Below are 20,259 nucleotides of genomic sequence, written 5' to 3' on the forward strand. Positions count from 1 at the left end.
CTAAACTGCGCAAATAGGAAACATATCCCCTAAAAAAAATAATAAAAATAAATGCATTTTTATTTTTTTAAATTCGGCTTCTCATTTATCCAGAAATTGCATATTACATGTTAATCAAGAGCGAGGTAGGCCGCTTCATGCAGTGGGAGGATGGGGGCACTGTGCCGCCCTGCCATACCATGGGTGTACTGAACACCAGCATTAACAAATGGTATAAAGGGCATTTTCTGGACTCCCTTTATGAAGTTCTGTCCATTTTTTGGGGGGACACTTTGGAACATATCCCCTGCTGGCTACCCCCCAATAATCTATGGAGAAACTGTACAGCAAGTGTTGAGTTTCCCTGCAGCGCCACCACTGGTGAACTGAAGCATTGCACAGTACGCCGTGTTGCTATATACTGAAGTTCATGACTATGGCCATAATTCTGGGAACCAGACCCTAGGAATGGACGCCCAATACTAGAGGTGGTCTGTGCTGATCAGGAGTTTCTCTGTTTGCTGCCCTCGTATTTCAGGGCGGGGGGCATTGGGGATTTTGAGTGAATATTAGGGAGTTTCTTCTGCTTTCTTTCTCACTGTATTTACATAGTTTACCTAGTGATCTCAATCAATAGAGGAAATGGCTGAGCTTTTATTCCGAGGCTTTTGTATCTTCCTGTTCCTGTTATAAAGGTTTATTGCTTCCTATAGGACTGAATGGGGTGACACACACTCGCTAATTGTGTCCCCTGGAGCTATTCAGCTCTGCAGATGTAGCAGAGCTCACCCTGGCATGTGCCACTAGCGTCATTTCAGGATGTAGCTTAACATAGGATTACATGGAAACCTACCGCATGACTTCAACGGGAAGAACAAACCATCTAGTGTTCATGCAAGCCATGTTGGGGAAGGACTGGGCATGTTGACGATCAACATGTCCAATTCTTTGTATTCAAGGTTGATGTTACCGCTAGACGAGGTGTGTGGCAGCGGCTAAAGCTGGTCATGCCCAAGAGATAACAGGTTCCTCCCAAAGCTCAAAGACATACTTGATGTAGATTGTGAACCCCTATGGGGACAGTGATGATGATGTCGGTAAAGCGCCACGGAATAAGAGAGCACTATATAAGGAAAGCATAATAAATAATTCAACAAAACTGTGATCCTGCCCTTTCTGAGCACAAGGTACCACTTTACCGTGCAGTTGCTTTATAGGATCACACCTCCCTCACAGTTGGTATCTCCCAAAGAATCTCGGCAGGTCCTGCGCTCACGCATTTAAAATGAAAGTAAAACCTTCACATCTGTCTTACTGAGGGAAGTATTTGTATTTGCCAATGACTTATATTTGAAAAAAGTCTCATAATTTCATCTACCACCATTTTTTAAATTTTCTTATATCCGGTAGTATCCACTTTAAGTCTCGGTAACAACTGAATCGGTCATTAATGGACTTTTGTCTTATTTTTTTCTTATTTTTTTTTTTTGCACAGTATACCTAAATTAGAGTTGTTTAAAGGAATGGTACACAATAATAAAAAAATAAATTATATATAAAATATCAGACATAGCAGCCGCCTGTAAATGAGAAATGTGTTGCCAAATTGGTCCCTAATCCTTATAAATCCATTATAGGTGGAGTAACACTTAAAAAGCAATCGCAACGAGATAACCAACAAATGACTTCGCTTGATTAGTAATAGCCAACGAAGCAATGGCAGAAGTGTTTTTTTTTCTATTTTTTTCTAATCTCCAGTATTTTTTCAGGGTTAATCCAATAATCCTTTGTAGTTTTTAGGACGCCAGCGCTGCGTCTCACGCCCAGTGTTCAGCCTTCTGTATGACTCAGGTAGGATTTAGAAACATTATAATTAATTCTTCAAAAGCTCGAGTTATTATCTTATGATGATCCCGGGTTCACCTGTTACTGCAGACTACTTGCCCTTACCTTTTCCTCTCTTATAAAGGGGTTTTCTTAAGATCAATCCTCAGGTGCGCACCACTCCCTTCCCGCTAGGGGCGGTGCACTACTGAAGATTGGCAGTTCAGGCCCGGTGTAACAGGCCAGATTAACCCCCGCCCAGAATATACTCAGGGTTAAAGTGGCCTAGACCAGAATATACCCCAGCTGCTGTAGTTCAGATTTTTCACGCTTTTGAGAACCATCAAAAACAGCAAGCAACCCCAAGCAGCACACAGGGCAGAGACAGCGAACGGGGTCCCAGGTAGCATACAGGGGCCCCTGGCAGCACACGGGGCCCCAGACAGAATATAGGGGCCCCAGGCAGCGCACAAGGGGGCAGAGACAGTGCACGGGTCTCCAGACAGCGCACAAGGAGGAAGAGAAAGTGCGCAGGGCCCCTGTGCGCTGTCTCTGCCCCCCCCCCCTCTGCGCTGTTTGGGACCCCCTGTGCGCTGTCTGGGGCCCTTTCTTGAGTATATCACTCAATCCTGTGCGCTGCCTGGTGCCCCCGTGCGCTGCCTGGGGCTCCTGTGCGCTGCCTGGAGTCCTGTGTGATGCCAGGGGCCCCCGTGTGCTGCCTGGGGCCCCCATGTGCTGCCTGGGACCTTATTTGCTGTCTCTGCCCTCTGTGTGCTGCCTGGGGCTCAGTGCGCTGCCTGGGGCTCCTGTGCGCTGCCTGGAGCCCCTTGCGCTGCTTGGGGATCCTGTGCGCTGCCTGGAGCCCTGTGTGATGCCAGGGGCCCCCGTGTGCTGCCTGGGGCCCCCGTGTGCTGCCTGGGGCCCCCGTGTGCTGCCTGGGACCTTATTCGCTGTCTCTGCCCTCTGTGTGCTGCCTGGGGCTCAGTGCGCTCCCTGGGGCCCCAGTGTGCTGCCCGGGACCCCGTTCGCTGTCTCTGCCCCCCATGTGCTGCCTGGGGCCCCCGTGTGCCACATGGGGTGCCTATGCTCTGCCTGGGGCCCCTGTGCGCGTCGTGGAGCCCCCATGTGCTGCCTGGGGCCCCGTTCGCTGTCTCTACCTCCTGTGTGCTGCCTGGGGGCCCCGTGTGCTGCTTGGGGCCCCATGTGCTGCCTGGGGCCCTGTTTTTGATGGTTCTCAAAAGCATGAAAAATCTGATCTACAGCAGCTAGGGTATATTCTGACCCTGGGGGGTATAACCTGGCCTAGGCCACTTTATCCCCAGGTATATTCTGGGCGGGGGGTTAATCTGGCCTGTTACATCAGGGCTTCCGCAGAGGCAAGTTTACCTCTTCAGCATCGGAGGAGTGCAGGGATACTAAAGTTGGACGGATCTGTAGATGTTTCCAAGCTCTATTGTAAGCGCTGTGCTTCTTACCTTGGAGACCAGCCACCTCTGATCTGCAGCGGTGGCCGTTGTCCTGGGCAATGAGCAGTCTTCTATAAAATGTAAAAATATCTCCGCTCTTCAAAATTGAGGATTTTTCAATCAGAGGTAAATTTGCAAAGTTGCTTGTTGTTACAGGAACTTTTGGAATTTTAAATATTTCTTGCGGTAAGAAATGTACGGTATAGACTGAAGGGGTCATAACCGGATATGGTCGCACGTAATGGATCAGCAAATAGGGGGATATTGGCAGGAAAATCTGTGCAGCAAATCCTCAGCTAACTCAGCGGATCTTTCTGCAGAAAACGGATCAACGTCTAAAACAAAAAAAAGCCAATGTGGCAACACCTCCCTGATGGTGTCCAGAGGCAGGCGCGAAGGAGGGTTTGCCACGGAGGCGCCATCGGTAGCAAGTATTGGGACTGCTCCATTGTAAACCTGTAATCTGCTGTAAAATCTGCAGGAATCGGATTTGTTTGCGTTTTTTTTTAATTTCCTCATTGAAAATCTGCAACAAATCCACAGCAGAAATATCATTCAGATTCTGTGCGGATGTGGTTGGGATCAGGTCATACTTCATCCACTTTTCTACTACGGTTTTATGCTGATTTCCTGTCCTAAAAACCTGAATGGAAAATTTGCACCATTTCCATCCTGTGTGGTCGATTCCCCCCTATAGTTTTGGGGGTTTTTCCCTCTGAGGATCCGTTTGGTCTCATGACACGGCTTGTACTCCCCATCCTGTGACACTGCTGTAGCATCTCTGCTCTCTACTGTTCCTCTGTTATTCCTCCTAGAAATATGTGAATAAATTGACAACTGGGCGTTACCATTTCCCTTTTTGATGGGGCGTGAATTATTTATTGTCCGACCCTGTCCTGTCCACCAGGACTAATAATACTCTGCAAATCCGCGTAAAGAGCGTGTAATCTAATAATGTGATACCAGCTCCATTACCGTGCACCGCGGAGGGAAACATTGCTTTGTTTATTTAACAAGCCCGCTAATAATCGGTAGTGACATACACTGATGGTTTGGCTTTATCTGTTTGACTTGGCAGCGCCCTGCCCAGTTGCTGCTGGCACTCCTCACCGTGCACGTCTGGCACTTTAATTGCTGGGGGTGCATGGAAGTTTAGTCACTTATATGCTATGTAGAGAGTTGAGCAAAACAATTTGCAGAACCCTGGTCCAGAGACCACGTCTGTACCCCCGTAACAGCCGGACCTTCTAAAAATCATTGGTTACAGACCCTGTCGATTATTGATTGTGCATGTGCGTTGCTGCCCATTGTTTGTCTATGGAGCCTCCAGAGCTCCTTCCCATGGAGCAGTGGCTTACGCACAAGCACCACTCCACTTTAACGGAACTTTTCCGAGCCCAGTACAGGGATCAGTTGGGGGACAATCAGTTGGACCTATCCAGCGCTCAACAAGTTAACTCTTTAACGTCGTTGGGGAAGGTCTGTAATGGATGGGCAGCAAACGAGAAACGAGCAAGAAAATTTTTTCAAGTTTTGCCATCCTGTGTAACGGATTCCTATCGGTTGCACATAACGTAACCTGACTTTATTGGACTTAAATCGTAAGTGATTTTTCTAAGAAGGAAACTTTTTGTAGCAGATTTATAAGTTTACACATACGCCTTAGATAAATTTAAGCTAATACAAGGGGTGGAGGATTATTGGATGGGTTTGGAGTTCTGCACGCCCTAAGAAGTTAGTCCAGAAGTATCCGGCAGCCGCTTGTGACACTTTGGCATCCTCAGGATTCAGATACTGATGATGTCCGTATTACGTATGTATATATATATTTCTGCACTCCTGCTGACACTTATCGGAGAAACTCACTCGAAAAAAAGTGAATGAATGGACTGCTGAGTCTGTGTGAAAAAATGCTCGCGAACCTGCACTTCCACTTCCATTGGTCCTTGTGCTGCTCGTTTGGCACACGGACGATGGGAGCGAGGACAGAAATGTCCGTGATTTGACGCCTCCTTTAAGCGCGCCGCTTGCACTTTTTGCCCATAGGGTAAGCGCCCTTTAAGGTTTGAGTTATGAGATAATGTGTATCTACTATCAGCATTTTAAGTGCATGCTCTATGACAACCATTTGACTTGCACTTAAGTGGAATTAACACATGCATTATGCGGTCCTCCGATCTGTGAGCAGTAGAATGGAGTGCAGGGAACTGATTGATTGCGGAGTGATAATATGTTTCCTGTTCTAAGGTGTATTTGCACAGCTGAGATCTCTGGCTGATACATTTCAGTGTGGATGGCGGAGAGCAGGGTGCGGTGCTGGAGGGCCAGCGGTGGATGAGGACACTGTGGGGTAGATGTGAGACAACCATTTTTGTAACCCCTCTTAGGGATTTGTAATGTGGGGCCCCATGTTCAGGGTCCTCATCTCTTGGCCCGGGTGGTCACAAGGATTGTCTCCATCGTTAAAACACCTGCCCTGTCCTGCGTTATGTATTTGGGCGCAGTGCAATACTTTATTTCTGCTCTGGGGGCAGTGTGGGGAAATTGAACACTTACAGTTTTCCCAACAAATTATAGCTGATCGCTGACGTTACTCTGGGATCAACTAATCCCTTTTAACAAACCAGCAGTGTAAAAGCTGAGAGCTCTGTAAACGGGTTGTCCAGGACTTTTACAGTGATGGTCTATCCTTAGGCTAGGGTATCAATATCTGATCGGTGGGGGTTAGAACAGCTGTTCTTGGTGGAGTATGCGCCTGGAAGTACTCTGTTGTGGGCCAGCACAGCTCAATCAACGGCATAGTGGCCACGGTCAGGTATTGCATATCTGCGTCCGCAAGTAATTGTGGTGCCGCACAGCTTCATCAACTGCATAGTGGCCACAGTCATGTACTGCATATCTGCTTCCGCAAGTAATTGTGGCGCTGCACAGCACCATCAACATCATAGTGGCTGCAGTCAGGTACTGCATATCTGCCCTCTATTCGAATCTATAGGAGGCATATATACAGTACTTGCCTCCTATTTAACATACTGCATATACTATGGTGAGTTTAGAAAAAAAAAATTACATTGTGCAAAATGGCGCTGGCAATTGCATCTGCGCTGTATCCTCTATAGCATTATGACTATAATATTGGCACCGCCCAGTATAGTGTATGGCATCATCCCTGTAAGATCGTTGGGTAAAAAGAATTACCTTCATCAAAGGGGCGAGGGCACATGCGTTTCGATAGATGCTATTGCGCCGGTGCCATTTTTACTGCAGCCAAATTTTCTTGTCTCTACCAAACTGGCGCCGGCAGCGTTTGCGCAGTAGCATCCGTAGGAACGCGATAGATGCTACTGCTTGTCCTACGCCTGACATGAGATGCCCGATCAGACAACTGATGATAATCTTTGCAGGGTGGTTGACAATTTTTGTACAATTTGTGTATTTACAATTTCCTCTAAGAAAATGAACAAAGGAACAAAACTACAAGATCTATGCGAGCGTGGACGATCACTAATGTTTGGGCATCTGCCCATCTATCGTTGGGTTTTCGACTGCCAACTCCTGGTCAGTGAGTTTTGCTGTATACCATTGTTTTGCCCGTCCAGCAGCAGTCATTTTGATGACGTGTGCCTGCGCTGGTGCCAGGACTCTGCGAGGTGCGTCCGGAGGAGGTGCACAAATGCTTCACCATCTCCCCACATAGACAATTAAGGCTTCGCACGGATGACTTTTCTTGGCCTCAGATCTCCCGTAAGGTGGAACCTCCTGTAGAGATTGTGCTCTGGATTGGAACTTCCTAGATCATTTGAAATAAACGACGGAAACTCAAATGCAGAGGGGAAATGACAGCTTGTCCATCTTTGGGGACGATGTATTCCTTTTTTTTTTTTTTTTTTTTAAATGCATGTATTTGGGGCTGAAAATCATTTTTGCAATTGGGTTTCACTAAAAATTTTGCACCGTTTAACTTTTACAGGTTCTTTGTTTCCCTTTACATTCAACTTTGATGTGGTCTTTGGTCATAAATCAGCTGAGCAGAGCTCCGAAAAAGACAGAAAAAGGGTTACATACTCCTTATGAGACCATTATAGTGGGCTGACTGACTGATTCTCAGTTAACTCGTTCTGCAGTCAGCAACACAAAGGCTATAAGGAGGCAAGCAATGGCAAATTGTTAATAAAAACCATTTAAAAAATAAAGATTTTTAGCCTAATACATAAGTAAGAGATAAAAGGTCCCTAAAGGTGCACCGGACACCCCTTTTATGAATATCATTTAAAGGGGTTGTCACGGATTTAAAACATGGTGCGTTGGTGGTGCTGTGGCCGCACACCCGAAACTCCTCCCAACCAAAGCGGGTCAATGGCTGCAACATAATTGCACCAATTGGCCATCACCGAGGCTGTGTCACATGTTGCAGTGTTCAACTCTTCATAAATGTATGGTGTGGGGCAGCAAGAGGTTTAATGCCAATATACAATTTCCGCCAGATTTTTATTTTTTTTTCATTGTTCATTTATTTCCTAAAATACAAAGTTCTCATAATTAGAGAGGGCTGTACAACAGAGAGATCAGCAATGGAGAGGGGAGAAAGCATCTCGGGGAGGGCAGAGAAAGCAGACTATTAGAAAGGAGGAAAGCAAGTGAAGAGGAAATAAGTGCAGATAGAAACTGCTGTCCATCAAGTTCGACCTGTAATACTAACGTCTTGATACTGAGAAAGGTAATCAAACACTCCCTTTACAAGGTGACTGAAATTGTATGGGGGCTGCATTAATGGGGTTTTCCCGTTTTGTTTCCGGCTGCAGTTTGTTAAAACATTAGCTGCATTTTTCACCCTCCCTGCGCCCTGCACTAAGTCTCTGCCACTGCTCGGTGTTGTCTTCACTGCTGACATCTCGTCGACAGCACTGCAGCCAATAGATGACAGAACTCGCCGCTGGGCTCACTGATAGGCTGCAGCGTTGACGGAATGATATTAGTGCTGCACTTGATAACAAACACTGGAAGCAGCGGTAGACTGACCTCACTTAATCCAGGTTTCTTTAACCGGGAGACAAGGGTTTTCCAAAACCAGAAAACTCATTTAAGTAGCTAAATTCTGATAACCGGTTTCCATGCATCCTATGATTTTATTTGCCTTTTGCAGCAGCTGCCTGACACTGGTCACTAAAGTGGATTTCGTGACTGCCCACTATTATCGCTGTAGTTTTTTTTTTTTTTCGGTGGCCGATTTACCCAATGTTTTACTTTTTATTACTCAATTCTCACAGTTACAGTAACTAAGCAGAATATCTTCAGACACAGTTGATTGTCCTCAGGATGGATAATTAGGAAGGCGGCTGTATTTAGGGCTCCCGCATCAATAGGGGCGCTGATTTCCGTTTACAAAGTGCTGGGGGTTATTAATAGGTTAGTATAAGTTTTGTTTTGCTTTTCTATAGCTATTCTCATACAGGACACAGTTGAGTTCAGGCTTCTTGGCGAAAAACGGCGAAACGCGCGTTGAGGCGGCAGGCAGGTCAAACTTCATCACATGTAAGTTAGTATATTTAAGTTCATGCACTTTATTATCCAGGCTTATTTTCTTGTCCTGTGGATATTAGGCGCTGCACATCTGTGGCTATAGTCAGATAAAATGGTAATCTACCGACATTCAACCTGTATGGACTAGGGTATTTTTTGAGTGCTTTTATTTAATCAGTTATATGCACTAAAAGGCACTTTTTTTTGCCATGGCTATGGTTTCTGTGCATTGTCACTTTATTACATATCTATAATTTAATTTCTAATATACCAGGCAGTTGGCACTTTAATTAATTTATATAGCATTTGCACTTTATATGTATGCCTTCTCTTGTGCCCACAGATTTTTCTGATTTTTTTGTGTGATTTTTTTGTGATGAATTTATCCCCTTTACCTGCTTGGTTAGCGGTATTTGTGTGATTTTTATGCAATTTTGCTGAATTAATAAAATTAATTTTTATAAAATAACTTGACCTCCCTTTTTCTGCCTAAGTGTAGCATTGGTGTGTGTGTGTGTGTGTGTGTGTGTGTATATATATATATATATATATATATATATATATATATATATATATATATATAATAAATATAGAATATATATAATTTTTTTTATTTTTTTTAAACACAGTAGCCACTGGATTCTTCTGATAAACCTGCTGATTAACCTGGCACCGGATCAAGGTGTCATGGCTCAACTTCCTGAAATACTCCCGCTGACCAAACAGGAACACCCGGATTATTTGTTTGAGATCTGGTGTCTGGGTTCAGTAAGCAGAAAATCTAACAATATGTGGACAGCTCAGCCAAAACAATGGCGGGCTATGCTCGACTGGCTGCTCGGAGGAGGAATGTGGAGCCATGGGACATTCTTCATGATGCCAGTCAGTGTTACATGTAGCATTCCATGAGATACTATTAACTGGGGAAACTCTAGAAATATCAAACCAGTTGGCGCATTTGTTGCAACATAAATAGCTACTGTGCCAAATGCCGATCATGGTGACAGACGCTGTACGGGAGCACGACTCCATAAGGACACATTGTAGTCTGCCAAGGACAAGGCGCATCTTGTGTTAAGAGAAACGTGTATTAGTCCGGGGTCATGCCTGGCGCTCTTGCTGGCTGGCTGCTGCCAAATGTGCATTGTTGGCTTACATTCAATAATTTTAATTATTCCTCTTTTTTTTTTTTTTTTTTTTTTTTTACAAAACTTTATCCCCTTTAGGTATAAAATAAAAAAAAAGTAACGTTCAGGTTGGAAGTTATTTTCTGTTTTTTTGCGTTCGTCTTTTCCTCCCCCTTTTTTTTTTGCTTAAACATTAGAATAGAAATTCCAAGGGTGTGAAGTGGGGAAAAGGAGAAAAAAAAAACTGATTCTGCCATTAGTGTATTTATTTGTTTTTAAGAACATTCCATTGTTAAAAAATAAATAAAAATAAAACTCAAAAGCCGATTCTTCGGGTCAGTGCGATCATGGCGAGAAGAAAAAAAACTTTTTAGTGTTTGGTTTTTTAGTGGTTAAAACAAATTTGACCCAATTGGTTTGTGTCACCATTTTCTGGGACCTGTAACTTTTTTTTTTTTTTTTTCTTTAATCTTTCTGTTGCTGGAGCTTAATGACTATTTTAGATTTGTGAGGTGAACTGTTTGTTGTTTTTCTTTCTTTTTCTTTTTGGGGGACATATGATGGTTTGTATGCTTTTTATCGTATTTTATAGAGGAAGTGAGGCCACCGAAAAAAGGCGGCGACAAGGCAAGGAATCCGTCCTTTCAGAGGGGAGAAAGAATTATGATTTATTGTAGCGCAATCCAAACAAAACCGTAACGTTTGGTCTTGTACGTCGGACCTTCATCAGAGTAACAAAATCATTAAATGATATTAATGAATGAGTGTAGCATAACACCACATACAATGGTAATACAATGCATATAAAGAAGGAAAAGAAAAAAGTGTGATTAATGAGAAATAATTAAATAATAAGTAAAGAAAGGGCAGTCATCCTATAGTGCGTTTCTTCCAAGGTGTAAAAAAAAAAAAAAAAAACGCTGAAAACAAAATAAATAGAAACATTTTCTCAAATTTTCTATTAAGGAGTAACATCTTGAGTTGTTTTCTTTATCCAGATATAAGATTAGGGAAACGGCTCTGCTGTCTTACTTGCCCTTAGACTGTTTTTTTGGGGGGTTTTCATCTCAGTCCTGTTCACTTTAATGACAATGAGCTGCAATACCAGACACATCCCATTGACAAGAGTGGCGCTGTTCTTGGGGGAAAAAAAACCCGCTATGTTTTTCTAACCTCACACAACCCGTTAAGCTTAGAGGATGAGTCTTCTGTAAAAGTGACAGTTCCCGCTACTGCTGGGGAATCTTGACCACGTGCCAAGGACACATGGAGCCAGGACCGTGGCCGGGGAGCGTTACATAATAGAGTAGAGCGTGGTGGTTTAGTGATATAATCTCCGTTTACGTGATGATATTACTGTTTACCTTCACTTTGCTCGGTTCCTGTTTGCTGTGTACTCTGTGGTCACATCTTGTTTTGGGTGTGTTGTCCTGATGAGACTGTCACCTATAAGTTGTGTCCCATCTTTAAACCAATTTTCGCAACCGTAATCTTCAATTAAAAGAAATCTATCAGCGGAATTTCACCTCGCAAAAATTTATATGCACATGTAGCTCTTTCAAAGACAAGTCCAACAGTACCTTAACATTGCCCATCCTTTCCTCCATTGCTGAGAAATCGGCGTTTGAACTGAGGCTGCAGAGCTATGGTAGATCTGAAGCCTCTGTCACTCCAGCTCTGTTGCCCACTCAATGTCACCACCCCCGATTGACTGACAGCCTCTATGTTGTGTGACTTCAGGCAAAAGAGCCGTCAGTCAAGCAGGGGGAGGTGACACTGGGAGGGGAATAGAGCTGGAGTGACAGAGGCTTCAGATATACCGTAGTGACACTGGGAGGGGAATAGAGCTGGAGTGACAGAGGCTTCAGATATACCGTAGTGACACTGGGAGGGGAATAGAGCTGGAGTGACAGAGGCTTCAGATATACCGTAGTGACACTGGGAGGGGAATAGAGCTGGAGTGACAGAGGCTTCAGATATACCATAGCTCTGCTGCCTCAATTCAATACTGTTTTCTCAGTAATGGAGGAATGGATCGGCCATGTAAAGATTTTGCTGGATTTGTCTTTGAAAGAGCTACAGTACATGCGCATATAAAAAGTTTGGGAGGTGAAATCTGGCAGTTTCCTTTTAAGCTGTGGGACTTATCACACGAGTTAAACCATTGTTTTGAGCGGATGTCTGTTTTATGCTGCCATGTACTTGGACTGTAAAATGAGACCATGCACCAAGTTTGTTTGTAGTCTATTACCATGGAGACGCAAAGGTCTGTACTGGAGCTGTGAACACAAATGGACGGCAGTAGATTTTTAATGAAAGTGTTTATATCCAGGAAGGCTCCAGATTTTCATGCTCTGTAACTTGCCCTTCTGTGAGTGCGCAGTGCAGGTGGCTTCTTCCAGGATGAGATGTCGTGTGACCGCTGCAGCCCATCAGCTGTCGCTGATCGTCTGCAGTGTTAATAACATTAATAATGTTATTTTGGAAACTGCACCACCCCTGACCATGAGTTGTCTCCGACATTATGTATTTCATCGCCCCATTCAGCGGTGTCTGACATCGGCTCACGCCCCTCTCCCAGTTCCCTGAGATTCCGTGCGCACTCGGACGAACCGAAGATGCAAGTTTGAGGCTTGGAAGAAATGGCCATTAGCCGAGTCACCTATCGACCAACAGCTCTTGAAGGAGCAAGAGCACAATAAAGGGGTTGTTCACATTTTCTTTTTCTTAAATGCCTGAGTTTTTAGGCTAAAAATCATTTTTTGAAGTTGAATTTAATTAAAAATTTTGCACCGTTTGGCTTTGATACTTTGTCTTGCACTGTCTGTTGCTGACTCCTGAATGAGGTAACTGAGAATCGGTCAGTGAGCTCGTTTGTGTGGAATGACAGGGGGGAAGTCTTTAAGTCCTGTCCGTCATTTCTGAGCTCCTCTCAGCTGATTTATGATCACAGGCCACATCAAAGATGAGTGTGCAGCTGTAAAAACAAAATTTTTAGTGAAGCCAAATTGCAGAAATGATTTTTAGACGTAAATAAATTAAGTAATAAAAAATAAAAATACTCCCTTTTAAGAGTAACATAACTTATCTTTTGAGGGCCCCAATGCAGAGTGAGAAGTTCACAGACATATTCTTTTACTTGTAGGTAAAAAAAACATCCAGAAGTCGGGACAAGTTGTGCCATGATGATGACCCCACATCTACTCCTTCTGTGCGCCATCAACTTCATCAAATTTAAAGACAGTGCTTGTGCCAAAAATGTCAACTTCCATAATGTGAGACCTCCCTTAGACCGTAAGTACCCCCTAGTTTACTATGACTTATGTGTTTGACAATTATTTGAATATATCAGTGTTTTATTCCTCATGCAGATTCCATAGAGCCACCACTAGGGGGAGCTTGGTATCTTTCTGCATACTGTGAATTCAATAATAACCAGTATGCAATGAGCTCTTAAGCTCCCCCTAGTGGTGACTGCAGATAGCAATTTTATGATCTAACACCATGCTGTGTATCAGAAGAACAGAGCGCCGGCCCTTTTATACATATTCTGAAGGTGGTTATTACCTTGTGTAAAGAGAGACCTGTCAATAGTCTCAACTGATTAACCATGTCTTCGAAATGTTATTTGCTTGGCAGCCACACCGTTCCCCAACAGCTTCAAGTGCTTCACATGTGAGAAATCGGCTGATAACTATAACTGCAACCGCTGGGCCGAAGATAAGTGGTGTCCACTGAGTAAGTGGCAAGTTTCTATATTCCTTTACTGAATTTCTTACTACCGTAGTCACCAGAACCAGTGTACGTGTTGACTTTTTATTTAGGAACAGCGCCACTCATGGCTGCATGTGGGATTGCAGCCAAGTGGCAGTTGTAAAAACAGAGGATCAATGCTCCACACTAAAGAAATCGTGAACTGACATACCGTACAAGTCTGTCGCTCCGGCATTAATAGGATCTCATAGGTGCTGCATTATGAATGTTGACTGTAAGCATAGAGACATTTTTAAGGGTTATTCCCAAATCAAAAGTTATTCTCTACCCATGTGATAGGGGATAGTTTACTGATCGGTGGTGGTCTGACTGCTGCGAAGCCCCCCCCCCCCCCCCCCCCCCAGTTTCCTGAGATCAGAGCTCTGCAGCCCCGTCTTGAACGAAGCAGAGGTGTGCATGCTCGATGTCTGCTCAATGTCTGCTCCAATCAATGTCAAAGGGGCTGCTGAACATGGAGAAAATACAGAGCTCTGCATTCTGTGCCAGTCCTATAGACAACGAATGGGGAGGAGGTCGAGCACGTGCGTGCGTGGAGAGTAGGTCGAGCACGTGCGTGCGTGGAGAGTAGGTCGAGCGCGTGCGTGAGTGGAGAGGAGGTCGAGCGCGTGCGTGAGTGGAGAGGAGGTCGAGCGCGTGCGTGAGTGGAGAGGAGGTCGAGCGCGTGCGTGAGTGGAGAGGAGGTCGAGCGCGTGCGTGAGTGGAGAGGAGGTCGAGCGCGTGCGTGAGTGGAGAGGAGGTCGAGCGCGTGCGTGAGTGGAGAGGAGGTCGAGCGCGTGCGTGAGTGGAGAGGAGGTCGAGCGCGTGCGTGAGTGGAGAGGAGGTCGAGCGCGTGCGTGAGTGGAGAGGAGGTCGAGCGCGTGCGTGAGTGGAGAGGAGGTCGAGCGCGTGCGTGAGTGGAGAGGAGGTCGAGCGCGTGCGTGAGTGGAGAGGAGGTGGAGCTTGTGCACTTCTGCTTCATTCAAGATGCGGCTTCCTGACCTCAGGATCGCTAGAATTCCCAGTAATTGGATCCCCAGTGATCAACAAATTTCCCCCTATTCTATGAAAAGGCATGTTAACTTGTAATTTGTGGAATACGGTAAATAATGGTTAAAGAAATCTAAAAAAAAATTTGAAGGGGTAAGCCATCTTTTCTTTTTGGCACTTGTGTTTTTTTTAAACATAAATGCATGTCATTGCGTCTATCATTTTTGCAATTGAGCTTCCGTTCCACATTTTGCACCGTTTTGCCTTCTGTGGCCTCTGTGTTGCTCTATCTATTGCTGGGAGCAAAACGAGTTAACTGAGAAACAGTCAGTGAGTTCGTTCTGACGGAATAACGGATAATTGCAACCCTTTTTTTTTTTTTTTTTTTTGATCTGTCGACCACGGACCACATCGAAGTTGAATGTGTAGGGAAACCAAAGGCCTACAAAAAGGTGTGATATTTTTAATAAAACTCAATTGCAAAAATGATTTTTTAAATCCCATTTTTAAATAAAAAAATAAAAAATTGTCCCTTTTAAAGCAGTTTTCCACAACATTTACAAAAGTTATAAAGCGGAATGGGATCTATAAATAATAGAGAAAGTGTTACATACTAAACCTAACGGTCTCCGCTGGGATTGGAGTCACTCGGTCTCTGGCTGCAGAGTCAGCTGACTGATGAATCGGGGCATCATGGCTGAGACCGCTGGAGCAATGGGGGAAGTGGAGTAGTAAGTACGGTAACTCTTTCTTTATTACTATCCCGTCCTTTTAAGCCCTTTTTGCTACAAGTTTTTTTATGTAACGGGAGCAATTACTGACTTGGACATTTTTATTATAGTCCTGTGCCGGATTATCAGACTTTACAAATTATCAAATGCCATATTATATTGTGGTGGGCCAAAAAAAAAAAAAGTTTTTAAAACTTTTTTTTTTTTTTTGAAACTGTACAATTTTGAAATGTGAAGATCATTTTACGACCTTGCGATGCTGCTCTACTTTACATGGTGCCGCGACATCGCTGGGATTACTTTGTGATGCGAGTAGTAAGAGTTTGTTACATTTTTGTTACAGATACTCATTACTGTAAAACCGTTCACCACTTCAGCCATGGAAAAAGTAAATCTGTGACTAAGAAGTGTGCGACGAGAGAAGAATGTCAAAACGTGGGATGTCGGCATCATCGAGACTTTGGGCATATGGTAAGAATGTCCCATACCCAACAGTGATGCCGCGCTCGCCATACACATTGCCCTATCAGCAATTTGTATCATTGATCATATGAGTAGGTGATAAATGCGCGATTGTGGAGATTCCCACTGATCAATAAGAGCAGGGTCCAGAAAAATCTCCAGTATGACTGGAACTGAAGTGAGCATGTGCGACCACTGCTCCGTTTCTAAGTGGTGGTCACACATGCTCACTATCACTCCATTATCATCGGGGGCTTGGACCTCTGTTCTAGGGATCCCGGACCTCCGGTGTGAGAGTAAGTCTTAGACAATACAACTTGCTGTTATGTCACTATTCTAGAGCGGTGTTTTGGCTGTTAATAAAAAAAGAAATAATAGACCCCGTAGAGGCAATGTCGCGCTGCACATCTCGATCTTTATATTGCCGCGTGGCGCTACACTTATGATTATGCACCCTTCTCTTCCTCCAATACTTTACGATCTCCTTTTTTTTTTTTTTTCACCACGCTTCCAAAATATTATTAAATACGTGACTTCCGGTACGGCTACTTACGATATTTCCTTCTTCCAGGAGTGCATTTCCTGCTGTGACGGGATGATCTGCAATGTGGACGTACCAACAAATCAAACAAATGCCGTATTGAACCTCATGAGATCACATCGGAGGTCCGATGCCCACAGGGTGACCGCTTTCTTGCCTGCTGTGGCTGCCTCCATACTAGTCCTGGTGATCCTCTAGCACAAAAGTGAGAAACTAGTCGTCGACTATTCGGATGACGTCATGCCGAAACGATGGTGAAGTCCGTCCTATCGGCGGGACATGGGAGGTGACACTTTGGTTAATAAACCTCTATCTGACCGTCTAAATGCACCATCTTAGGATACAGATATTTTCCATGTTTTGATGGGAATGTTTATACCCCTGGAATTGTGACCCAGGAATTACGGACAATCGGCCTCGGTCACGACTAATCCCAGCCGCAACAGCACAAGTATGGGAGGACACAACTGGGACCTACGTTACAGACCGTGAGCGAGCGTTTGCCCCAGACAGAAATGGAGGGTGGAAACAAAATATTAAATTTTAATGAATTTTGTAAAGATGTCATGGACCATAATTTTGATCTGGATTGAAAGTAGGGACAATGCACACATAGGGTGATAACGTATGTGACAGGGAATTATTGTAATGAGACCCTGCTCACCTGTTCAGGTTGTGATTGGGACAACTCCCTCTTGGGCAGATATATGACCGTGAGTGCAGCTCCGTGTGTAAAGGACCGAGGTTCTTCAGCAATGAGATTGGCACAAAATGTGGATGTCCACAGCTGTAGTGCTGCGCTGCTCGGTACGGATGACTCGTCACACAGGATTACAGTGGATGAATGAATTGTTGTTTTTGGGTCAACGCATTTCGGTGCTGTACCATCTTTTTTTTTTTTTTTTCCCCAAGACAGAGCTACAGTTTTTATTGTGTAGTTTCTTCAAGGTATTTATTTTGGGTCAATTTTTGTATAGCATGGAAAGCTCGTTTTGTGAGTTGTTTGGAGAAACAATTTTTTTTTGTGCTGGTTCTTGTTGATAAAAATCAGGTATTGCCACTACAATTAGACCTAATCCGCTTGTATTGGCTAAATGGTATATTATTTAGCCATTTCTTATAATGTCTACTTTCATAATTTATATAGCTCTCCACATCGATTTCTTTAAAGAATGTCTTGTTGATTAATAAATTGAGTTGCAAAGAGTTGGTAATGTCCCAGAAATCAAGTTGACACTTAAGGGGGTTTTACACATAGCGATATCGCTAACAATATCGCTAAAGCATCACCGATTTGTGTGATACCTCCGACCGGCTCCCCCGCTGTCTGTCACTGATCGCGTAAGATTGCGCAGCTCCATTTCTCGTTGGGCGCTTCCTGCTGGCGCCGACGAGCGACGCATGGACGCGGACGGGAGGACGTCAGGATCGCCGCATCTGAAAGCTAAGTAATGACCGCTAGATCGCTGCTGCATCGCTGTGAGATCTGCCTGGGTGGCAGCTCACTAGCGACCATTTAGCGATGCATCAGCGATCCTGACCGGGTAGTATCGTGGTCGGGATCGCTGGTGCATCGCTAAATGTAAAGGGGCCTTTAGGGTACATTTGGGAGTAAAGGTGATTTCCTCATTTGTTTGAATTTAATTCCTCTACAAACAAACCAACATCTCCAGTGGGACGTCTCCAGATAAAAAATAAGATATTAGTAAATCTCTTAGGCCTGTTTCACACTTCCGTTTTTGTGTCCGCCAAACGGATCCGTTTCCGTTTTTTTGACGGAAACTGATGCAAACGGATCCGTTTTTTTAAAAACGGATCCGTTTTTTTGACGGATCCGCGGTAACCGTAATGGAAGTCTATGGGACAAAAAAAACGGATCCTGCAAAAAATGGCGGATCCGTTTTTTTACGGAAAACAACGGATTTTGACGGATTTGAAAAAACGGAAGTGTGAAACAGGCCTTAGACATAAGAATGTTATTGGCAAATCTTGACTCCTAATTATGTGTATGTTCAAATGCACCCATTAACATGTTTACATAGCTAGGGGCTATATACGTGCCCATAGCGGTGCCTTTGATCTATTGATATGTCACATCTTGAAACAGTTATTTTTTAAGAGAAATTCTAAGCTTTCAGATATAAACTGACTGTTTGCAATATTAATTCTGTCATCATTAAGTACCTCAAAGCACTGCAGACCATTATGATCTATATTTGTATATAATACTGTGACATCCAAAGTAATAAAAATAAATTAATTTTCCCAATGTATAGCTTTAAATATTTTGATTTTACGTGCTGGGTGCCTAAGGTAGCTGGGAAGGGATGTGACCTCAAACTGCAATATGTTATCCAGATAAATTGCTTGTTATGACATTTGTTATTGAGATAATTGGTCTTCCAGGGGGATTATTGGTGGACGTTTGGATCTTCTGGAGTTAATTAAAAGGAGGGAATGGTGGGGTTGCGGACGTTGAAAAACTTTTTTTCATCTTTATTTAGGATTGCCTGAGAAAAGGCTGTATTGATCATATTGGAGTATTTAGAATGATCGGAAGGAAAGGGGTCTGTGGTTATAGTGCTGTGGATTGGATCCTATGCTGAGGACTTCATTTATGTAGTCAGGGAAATCCCAAATGACGACTTTTACGCTGATAACTATATCTTTAATGTTGCCGGGGGAATTAATAGCTAGCTTTTCCCCTTTAGTGAGGTTGTCAGAGTGGTGTGTGTGGAGTGATGTTTTTTGTTTTTTTTTTTGTTTTTTTTAATGCTGTAGTTTTTTGTCTTGAAGCGAGTTGACTCAGCAAGCTGCTATTCGTTCATCCACCGCAATCCTGTGTGAACAGTCATCTGTACCAAGGAGCGCAGCACTATAGCCATAGACATCTATATTTTGTTCCATTTACCATAATTTGTGTTTAAGACGATGTTTATATTTTATTGTATTTATTATTTTCATACCGTCGACCATTTTCTATAATATACTGGTTCATTATTTTATTTCATTTTACAAAGGTATAAAGTAAATTGTCTGAATTAGCATCAAAGGATAGCCATCATTGTGAAATAATGATTTGCATTATTGTTGGCGGCACGTGCCTGTTTATTTGGGGAAATGGAAAGATAATTGTTTTGCTGACAAAACATACAATCGGCTGATGAACGAACATTTGCTTGTTTATTGACTAGGAATGGTCTGAATCGTTTCTTGTGGACCCGGTCAATTAGCCATGTCAGTAATCCACCTCCTGTTTGCCAGCATCCTCGGCTCTTGTCTTGATTAGCTGCCCTGGCACGATAATATGCACATCACAAGGATGAGGATGATGTCACACCAGGCCGGCTAGGCAAAAGGAGCCGGCAAAGCAATCAGGTAGTAGGTTCTTTGCTGCGCTATCGTCCAATATCACGGGATCAGGTTTTGTAAATCAATTCGCCCCATTTCTAATTAGTGACCAATTAATGGACATATTTTCATGGGCACTGAGACTGAGCATTCCCATGAATATTCATTAAAAAGTCTTTTAGGAAAATATGCATTAATACCATGTTGTTATTTCCTATGTTAATTGTGTTATCTTAAATGTTCATCTGCCATTATAAGATTACATTGTATAAGAGAAAACAAGGGCAGGGGCGCAGACATAGGGCTTCACCTGGTATAAATCAATTAAAATATAAAAGTACTCTGGAGTACTCACCCTTTATGGGTTGTGTTCAGACACAACCACTCTCAACGTTTGTTGCAGTCATATAGCTGCTGCAGAGCTCGTGCAGGTGGACAGCGTCCACTAGGTATCATAAGTTGAGGATCCAAGAAAAGCACTTCTGAGAATCCGCGCTGCTTTAGTGATAAGAATTCTT

At 43.7% G+C, this 20,259-nt stretch overlaps 1 protein-coding gene across 3 annotated transcripts in view; it reads left to right on the forward strand.

Moving 5' to 3' along the window:
- The window catches only part of LYPD6B (LY6/PLAUR domain containing 6B), a 66,920-nt gene extending 46,873 nt beyond the window's left edge, over nucleotides 1-20,047 (forward strand). For all 3 annotated transcript variants that reach the window (XM_073545592.1, XM_073545591.1, XM_073545593.1), the window contains exons 2-5: nucleotides 13,062-13,210; nucleotides 13,556-13,654; nucleotides 15,731-15,858; nucleotides 16,421-20,047. In XM_073545592.1, the coding sequence (XP_073401693.1) occupies nucleotides 13,099-13,210; nucleotides 13,556-13,654; nucleotides 15,731-15,858; nucleotides 16,421-16,588 (507 nt within the window). In that variant the 5' untranslated portion in view covers nucleotides 13,062-13,098 and the 3' untranslated portion in view covers nucleotides 16,589-20,047. The remainder of the gene's footprint in view (nucleotides 1-13,061; nucleotides 13,211-13,555; nucleotides 13,655-15,730; nucleotides 15,859-16,420) is intronic.
- Nucleotides 20,048-20,259: the final 212 nt, after the last annotated feature.

This window comes from Dendrobates tinctorius, unplaced genomic scaffold (genome assembly GCF_039654945.1).
Source record: "Dendrobates tinctorius isolate UK_male_01 unplaced genomic scaffold, ASM3965494v1 ptg000143l, whole genome shotgun sequence".
In the NCBI taxonomy this organism is placed as follows: domain Eukaryota; kingdom Metazoa; phylum Chordata; class Amphibia; order Anura; family Dendrobatidae; genus Dendrobates; species Dendrobates tinctorius.